The 9,559-nt window shown below is 39.1% G+C and overlaps 1 protein-coding gene across 1 annotated transcript in view; it reads right to left on the bottom strand.

Annotated features, from left to right (window-relative positions):
* Nucleotides 1–341: 341 nt before the first annotated feature.
* Nucleotides 342–9,559, bottom strand: part of LOC130455949 (translation initiation factor IF-2-like) — a 55,260-nt gene continuing 46,042 nt past the window's right edge. The window contains exon 3 of the mRNA XM_056808482.1: nt 342–550. Within this exon, the coding sequence (XP_056664460.1) occupies nt 342–550 (209 nt within the window). The remainder of the gene's footprint in view (nt 551–9,559) is intronic.

Here is a 9,559-nt window from a genome sequence, read left to right as displayed (position 1 = left end):
TGTTCACTTCACGCTAAGCACTGAAGATGCAAAATAAAAGAGGAAAGGAAATTGCAGTCCTCGTGGACCTCCCATTCCACTGGGGTAGTTGACACCTATGGAGGGTTTTATCTGTCAATCAGATGGAAAGATTCCCTGGTCCTTTGGGTACAGCAGCAAAGTAGATGGTCATACCTTTCCTTTCATCTCATTTCCATTGATAAAACCCTACCAGTTTCTGATGTGGAACCACCTGGCAGGACCAAGGATTTTGGTGGCAAGAAATTTCTTTTCCCCCTAGTTGTGGCTACCAAGGAAGCATGAGTGGTAGAAGCAGCTGCCAGGTCACTTTTCCAAAAGGCTCAGTAGGGGCTGATGGGGCTGGGCAAAGCCGGTGGTTTGGGGACTGCTGCTATTTCATGAGGTTTAGAGGTCTGGGCCATGGGCTTTCCCCATGGCCTCTGAGGGAAGGGAGTGAGGTCCCTTAACTCATCTGGAGCTTCCACCTCCAGCCTCTCAGGGTATCTTGCCATTTCACAGGGGATGTTGGCGAAGGAGCACGGAGAAAAGTCTGGAAAGGAAACTTAGAGTCAAATTGTGGAGGATATCAAGTGGCAGAGACAGGAGTTTGTATTTTATCCCAAAAGCAATAATGAGCTACTAAAGATTCTTGATCAGAGAAGTGACATGAGCAAATCTATGGTTTAAGAAGAGAAATTCGACACTTACATAAAGAATGGATTAGAGAGAAGACCCAAGGTAGGAATGGCAATCATGAGGGAAGTTATTATAGTTGTCAAGGCAATAGGTGATGGGGCCAATTGAAATTATCTGGAGGCTGTATGTTTTTAGTTTAAAAATATCAATTTATTAATCTGCCACCCAAGAAAATCTAATTGGTCATAGATTCTTTCCAATCCAGAACTCCAGGGGGGGATGGGGGAGAGAAGGGGGGGCAGTGAGACAGTGAGAGAGAGAGACAGAGACAGAGACAGAGAGACAGAGAGAGATTGAGAGAGAGAGAATTCCTTTCTCACACAAGCCAATATATACTCCTTCTGACATCTAGCCCCTCCCCAGAACATCCTAAGGGGTTTCTCATTGGAACTCAAGACTTTCTCCCAGGAAGTGGTGGATCTTCTGGTTGCCAAGACACTCTCTTCCTCCTTACCCTGGAACTGCCCAATGCACACTACCCCCAACATGGCAACTGCCTAGTTGATTTTATCACCTAATAAATTCCTAGGGACTTGGTCTCTATCCTGCCAGGTTTTACATCTAGATAAAAAAAGAGAAGACCCAATGTAGCCTCAGGAAGAAGCAGCTTGAACTTCAGCCTAAAACCAAACTGTTTGAGCTTTAAAATCAAGTCTTTTGGGGGGGGGGGGCCAAAAGGGTATAGTTTCTCAAAAAAATATCCCAAAGAAATGTGTTTTTCTGTTTTTACTATTTCTTCACTGTAAATATCTCTCTGTAAAGGCTTTTGTTATTTCATTGTTTCAGTTCTGTCTGTTCTTTTGTGAACCTGTTTGACACTTTCTTTTTTATTAAAAATTTTTATTTAATTAATTAATTTAGAGTATTTTTCCATGGTTACATGATTCATGTTCTTTCCCTCCCCTCCCCCTGTAGCCAATGAGCAATTCTACTGGGTTTTACATGTGCTGTTTGACATTGACTGAGATAGTGAAATGGTTTATCATTTCCAACTCCAGCTCGTTTTACAGATACAGAACTGAGGCAAACAGGGTGAAATGACTTGCCTAGAGTCACCAGTGTCTATAGCCAGATTTGAACTCAGAAAGATGAGTCTTCCTAATTCCAGGCTCAGCTGCTCTATCCACTGTACCACATAGCTGCCCTATAAAGGCTAATAGATGTTTATTGATTAAATGAAACTGGGGTGTTAATCACTATGATTAATAGCAAATAGAAAACATCAGAATAGGGATTCAAGCTAATATGTTAGAGAAGAATCATCTCCAACCCCTAAGAGGTGCCCTTAGAACCCAGAGATACTAGAGATAGTATAGAGAGAGAATTGACAAGACTTGACAACTAATTGCATATGGAGGATGAGGGAAACTGGGGAGCCAACGTTGTCTCTAAGGCTGTGAAACTTTGGTAAGTAGAAGAGTGTTGCATTTCCATCTAGAGAATCCTGGTTGTCATCTTCCAGATAGAGTCCTTTTTATCAGATCCCTCATAAATAATCACAGAACTGACCACAGTTTTCTAAAATATGGTATTCTGGTCCTTGAATAAAAAATGAAAAAAAAATTGCCTATGGCCCAAGAAGGTCAGTTGGCCCACCAGGGGTTAGGTCAGCCCTCAGAGGAGAGACATCTGGCTGGTTGGTCAGCAAGCAGAACACAGGCTATTTCCCAGGGCCACTCTGTCTGCTCGTGGCACATAGCTCCTACCCCTCCCTGAAGCAGATCTTTTGGCATTTTAAACCTCTGGCTCTGATACCAGCATTCCCTCCAAAGACTCAGCACACGACTCCCATCACTTCCCCATTGGCAGGGTTCCTGGCGTTTCAGATCTCTGACCTCTCATTGACTGTGCTTCTCAATGGCCCCTTTGGGCTTGGCCTTTCCCCCAATTTTACATCGTCTTAACCAAGTCAAGTCGCTGCTGATCCTGGGATTATTCAAAGCCCCCTTGATCCTGCCCTGGACAAGAGACACTACAGAGCAGCGCCGAGTCTTAAACCAAATAGAACCCAAGTTTCCATTTTGGGGGGGAAGGAACAAGGGGTTAGTTAGTTCGTGTTGGCAGTATCTTCATCCTGTTGCTTCCAGGTTGGATTCATTTCCATTCCACAAGACATACCTCAAGCACAAGTTATGTGTGAGGCATCGGATGCTTGCCAGAATTCCATCACTATGCGTTTTGAGGGCCACCCTGGAGTAATGTGGAAAAACTGTTGGATTTATGAAGAACTGAGTTCAAATGCTACTTCTGGTTTTTATTAGTTGCATGACCGTGGGCAAATCAGCTTAGTAAGAGGTGATGCTCTCTGGGCTCAGATTCATTTATTTGTAACGCTAGAATAATAATGCCTATGGTACCTACCTCACAGAGTCATTGTGGGAAACATCCAAATAATCTGTCTATCAAGACCATCTTTAACTTTTCAGCCTCGTTATATATTCCTCCCTTGGCCACATTTTGTGGCCAATTAAACAGTCTTTCTCTTTTTTTTCCTCATCCATAGCACTCATCTTCCTTCTCCAAGCCTTTGCCTGAATGGGTTCTCACCTCATCTCCATTTCATAAAGTTCATCCTTTCTTTTAAAATGCCACTCAGAGTACAACCTTCTTTCAAAGCCTTTCTTAGTTCCTCCCCATCCCCACTCCCAATGCTGATGTCCTCCCTCCCTAAGAGTATGGAATATATTTTATACTTGCTCTATGTGTGCTCTTATATGTGAGCTTATTATCATCTCCCCCTCCCCAATAGCATGTAAGCTCCTTAAGGGCAAAAGGAGTTTAACTTTGACCCAAGTACCCCCAGCACCTGCCTAGCCCACTGCCCAACACCTCGAAGTACTAAATAAAAGTTTGTCAATTAATTGTTTCTAAGGTCACATAAGTTGTAAGTAGCTCTGTTGAGAAAGCCTTTAAGGCTGTTTCTTGTTCTACTGAGTTAAGGGCTCCTTTTCGATTTGTTCTCCTCAAACCTTTTCAGAGTTGATGATAAACATAAGCAGAAAGACCACCAGGAAGATAATTTTACTCTATATTCCAACATCTGATGAAGAGGATGGGATGGGAAAGATTTTAACAAAGAACTTGAACAGGTTCTCCAAAGTGAGTCAGCTTACATACTGATAACCAGAGATTATTAGATTCAGAGACCCAATAATTCAAATCCTCTGAATTTAAATCAAATGATCTTGATTAAGAAACAAAGGCCAAAGGCTTGTAAACTACACAGAAACCTCAAACCTATCTTTTATAAAGACTAAAGGGAAAAGTAGGAAGGCCCTAGAAATGGTAAACACTAAGTAACATCATTTAAAAAATAATTTAACTATATCTTAAAGAGTGAGCAATTGGCTGCTAACATGGGAATCCTTCCAGATTGAGCTGTCTTAAGTATAAGCAGACCATAAACCCATTAGAAAAAAAGCCAGAATCAATAGCAAATTAGATTAAAGAATAAAGAAACAGATAAAGGTAATATAGGTAGTTAGAACCTCTGAGACCTGACCTATTCAAATAATTAATTTGTGATAAACAATGGAAAGTGGACAAAGGAAAAGATATTGATGGACAGCAACCATTTTCTAGCAAAAGTTAACTAATATAAAACATCAGCACAATGAGAAAAGCAAAATAATTCAGAAGCCACCACTCTTTAGGCAGCAAAAATTTTGTTTCCTTCTTAAGTGGAAAATCATGACAAACAATTTGTTATATGTAAACTAATCTGCAATATGTTATGAAGACACAGAGTAGATTTCTAGAAGTACCATATCACAAAATGGGAAAGTTGGATGAAAAATAAATTTTCAGAAAGGTTTGCGTTCAAGTTATAATCATAGATATGTGAACATGTAAATGGAAAATTTCTTATTTTTATAAGTTATAAAAAGAGCCATAAAATTATGCCTCAGGTTTTCTCTTTGTTTCAGAAGTGGGGAAAATAATAAAAACATCACAGATGCTGGGGAGATGCCCAAGGAAAGTACCATCTCAAAAGGTATCTATCCCAATTACACAGTCAGACAAGAACTGTCTCTATCTCAGTAGATGAATTGTTCAAAAATTTGAAAGTATTTTTTTAACACAGGTTCTCCCCTAGTATCACATGCTGCCTGCTCTAATCCATCTATGAAGGACATTGCTGTGCTGTCATCATAAGCCCACTTAAAATTCATTGTTTGGGAGGAGCCACAGTTTGAGTGTCTTAAGGGATGCCTTATACAACTATGATGTATGATCATTCTTTCTAGATTTAGAAGACCTGGGCTCAAACTCCACCTTGATCTTTCCTACCTGTGTGACTCTGCAAACTGACTCCACACAAACATCCTGCCTCTCCCAGAATAAGCTCATGCCTGAAATCTCATCATCATGGATTTTCAATACTCAGTGCCTTCTCAATTCTTTCAATTTCCTCCCCTTTCTCATTAGAAGGCTGGAGGGCAGAGCAATGAAGTCTTTCCACAGCCTCCCTTTATAGGGGGCTCAGAACTCAGTTCCTCAGCTTGATTTCAACACCAAGAACATCATTTGCCCCACCAACTACCCTCTGGCACCCCTCTCTTAGAAGATTCCTTTAGTACATCATCTTCTCCTCATTGGAGTGTAAATTCCTTGAGGTCAGATTGTCTTTGGTTTCTCATTTTTATCCTCAACACTTAGAGTATTTGAAACTATAACAATTAAATTAGATTTTTGACTCAATAAGAGAGTTATAAAGTAATGTTGTGGTCACCAATTTTAAAATATTATAGCTTAAGTCAAAATTACTTTTAGCAGCTTTTATTTACAAAGAGGTGGAAAGAGTGAAAGTGGGAAATGTAGATAAAGACACAGATTCTTCACAAGCCTACCAGCCCTAAGAGCTTCTCCAGGGAAGTGAAGTCTGGTTGAGCAGAAGGCTTCCTCAGGTCTCCATCTCTGAAACTTCAGTCAGAAGTCCACCAGTGTAGCCTCTTCTATAGCCAGAGCCACTCAACTAGCAAGCCGACTCAGGATCCAGGGAAAGAGTCTCCTCCAAAGCCAAGGCAGGAATCTCAGCCACTCATTCCGAACACCAGGAAAGGAATGGTGTCCCAAACCATGTTGGTCTCTTTTATTTATACCTCTTTTTCCATATCATTTCCTCTCCCTCCCCCTCTTTATAGAAACCAATTGCTGTCTTTCAATTTGCCTAGCCCTCAGTGCTTGTGGCCTTTGTGGGTGTGAACTAATAAGTGACTTGTGGGCTCCATTACCTAATGGTTAAGTGGGATATTTTAAGTTCTTGATTTGATTAGCTAAAAATAGACAAGGGGAGAGTTAATCCTATCTTCACAACACACAGCAGACATTTAATAAATGTTTATTGACTTGACGAAATCAACCTCCCTAAGCTTCATTTTTGCCCACTGTAAAAAGAAGGGATTAGACTTGATGACCTTTAAAGGGTCTCTTCCAGCTCTCCAAGCTATGATCCAGTGACCCAATGGGTTCTGAAACCAGATTTTCACTGGGCATTCAATGTATTGTAGCTGAACCAGCCAATGGCCACTAACTATCGCTGACTCCTCTGTGCTCAGGACTGATGAAGGATTGTCTTTATACCCAAGTGTTTTTACAGAAGATCTCCAGATACCCAATTCATTGTTTTAAATTTTCAAGTATTTGAAGAACTAGTACATGGAAGAAAGATTAGACAGTTCTGCTTAGTCTCAGTGGGAGAAATTAAACACCATAGGTAAGGTTGCCAAGAAACATTTTAGCTTGAAGAAAAGAAAAACTTCCTAACAATTTGAACTGTCTCAGGGTATGGTGGGTTGCTTAGGTGGTGAGTCCATCTCCCTGGAAATCTTCATCAGAATTTGGCTCATCTGAATGGTTATAAAGCAAATTCCTATTCAGAAATGGTTTAGACTTGGATGATATCCAAAGCTTCTGGATTTGAAGTTCTGTGATTAGGTAAAATATTCATCACTTGGTGATCAACATTTTTGTTGATTGAGGCTTCTGCCTTTAACGTGGCTTCCCATCAGATGATGGACATGGGTTCCATCACAGAGTTATATTCAAAGCCTTTCTAGTTTAGTTGGTCTTGCCAAAATTTGTGCTCTGTGAACTTGTGCTTAAGAATCCAGGTTTACTTCTACCCTATCATCATCATCAAAATCACGATCACTGCCATCATCATTGCTGGCATTTGTGTAACTAGAATCAGTTACCCTAAAAACTATGATCCCCAACAAAACTACGATTCCCAGTACCCTACTCACTTCCTGTTGTCATGTGCTGACATAGACAGGATATAAATTGGGTGTAATTCCGTCTCTTTCCTTCCTGTTTTGGATTTGGTGGAGTGGGGCATTTTGAGCAGGTAGAAAAACTTAGTCACATGGTTCTATTTTGTTAGATAACAAACTTTATAAAATATAATACTTGAAGTATTGGACATTAATTTAAATCTTACACATTTTTATAGTGATTTAAGGTTTGCAATCCCTTTATATGTTATCTCACTTGATCCTCAAACTCAATGAGATGACATCAAAGTAGGATTACAACATAGGATATAAGGAAACCTGGACAGATAGGTGGCTAAGTGGTTAGAGCACTGGGTCTGGAGTCATGAAGACTCCTCTTTCTGAATTTGAATCTATCCTCAGACACTTCCTAGCTATGTGACCCTAGGAAAATCACTTCTTAATCCCATTTGCTTCCATTTTTTTCATCTATAAAATGAGCTGGAGAAATAAATGGCAAACTATACTGATTCCTTTGCCCAAAAAACATCAAATAGGGTCATGAAAAGTAAGAGAAAACTAATACATCTAAACATACTGAAGCTACTTCAAACTGACTCAAGAGAGCTAAATGTTTAATTTTCAAAATACTACAAATCATGACTTGATTTGTTATTTTGCTGCTCATCTACATTTAAGAAGGAGATGTACAAAATATTATTAAAGTAGATTAAATTTAAAAGTGTTTCATGGGTACATTTTCACTCCAGAGACCTAGTTAATAATGTTTATCAGATAAATGTTGAAAAGGATGTGGGAAAATTGGGACACTAATTCACTTTTGGTGGACCTGTAAACTGATTTGGCCATTCTGAAGAGCAATAGGAAACCAAATTCAAAGGGCCACAAAACTATGCTTATCCTTTGGTCCAGCAATACCACTACTGGGTCTATATCCCAGAGATCAGTGATAAGGGAAAAGGACTTACCAGTACCAAAAAAAATCTTAGCAACTCTTTTTGTAGTGGAAAAGAATTGGAAACTGAGGGGTTGCCCATCATTTGGGGAATGGCTGAACAAGTTGTGACATATGGTTGTGGTAGAATATTATGTGACATTGGAGATGACAAACAGGATAAGTTCAGAAAAACTAGAAAGATTTATATGAACTGATGCAAAGTGAAATGAGCAGAACTTGGGAGAACAATGTATACAGTAATAACATATACAATGATCAACTGTGAAGGGCTAAACCATTATTAGCAAAGTGAGTCTCCAAGATAATCACAAGGGACTCATGATGAAAATGCTATCCACAGCCAAAGAAGGAACTGTTGGATTCTGATTATAGATCAAAGTATGTCATCTTCTGCAATATTTCCTTCATGAGATTTCTTCGCATGTGTGATATGTGTCCTCTATCATGATATGTGTAATATGGAAATATGCATTATTTGAAAATATAAGTATAACATATATCAGACTACTCACTTCAGGGGAGGAAAGGAAGGGGGAAAATTTGAATTCTAAAATGTCAGAAAATTGTTTCTTCATGTAACTTAATTTTTTTAACTAGGAAAAATAATAATACTCATCAGAGTTGCTGTGAGGATAAGTGTGATAAGAATTCAAAAGCACATAGCACAGTGCCTGGCCCATTAGCAAGTGCTCTATAAATGTTAGCTATTATCATTATCAGCATATCCTTGATTGCAACTGATTCAATGAGAATTTATTAAGCATGCCCGATGTGCCAGCATTCTAGTTCGCACTGGGGTAACAGTGAAAACATCCCCTGCCCTCAAGGACTTTACATTCTACTGAGATGGAACAACAAGTACTCCCATACTTCCATACAAAGTCTGTTAGGGGGAAAACCAGCAGGTAAGAGGTATGGCAGCATCAGGGAAAGCCTCAACCAGAAGGCAGCATTTGAACTGGAGATAGAAAGAAACTAAGAAGTCTATGAGGTGGAGGTGATGAGAGAGGATGTATCAGGGGGGCGACAGGAGAGAGAATGAAAGGGGGTAAGTGATGTGGAATAAGCCTGGAAAAGGAGGCTAGAAGAAAATTGTGAAAGATCTCAGTGAAGGAGCCTCTCCTTATGCTGAGTCTATTAATAATTATCTAGAATGGCTCAATAAGGAAGTGTGATATATTTACACAGAAAAAACTGAAACCTACATTTCACATAAAGATAAACTATCTATAAATGTAGACACATATATGACTTTATGGAACAGACATTATTGTCGTTTATTATCTAACTCCAGCACTACAAAGTCAAAAGCACTTATAATCAAATTACTACATCCTATAGGAAATGTTTTAGTTAAATAAGAGTACAAATAATATTCCTGACATGAAATCTCAGACTAAGCATCTGAAATTTAAAAAACTTTATTGATGTCATTTATTTTTACAACAATCATTTCCAGATACATTTCCAAACCCACTTTGTAACAAAATAAAAATAATTAGGCAATATTAACCAATTATAGCAGCCACATCTGACATCATATGCAACACTCCTCCCAAGCAGTCCCCCACCTCTCTAACAAGAGGGGAAAAGCATACTTCATTTTTTGCTTTCCAAAACCAAGATTGCTTACTTTAATTAATTTGAATTATCATTTAGGATTGTTTTT

The sequence above is a fragment of the Monodelphis domestica genome, chromosome 8 (assembly GCF_027887165.1).
Source record: "Monodelphis domestica isolate mMonDom1 chromosome 8, mMonDom1.pri, whole genome shotgun sequence".
Taxonomy (NCBI): domain Eukaryota; kingdom Metazoa; phylum Chordata; class Mammalia; order Didelphimorphia; family Didelphidae; genus Monodelphis; species Monodelphis domestica.
This window is presented reverse-complemented; position numbering and strand designations above follow the sequence as displayed.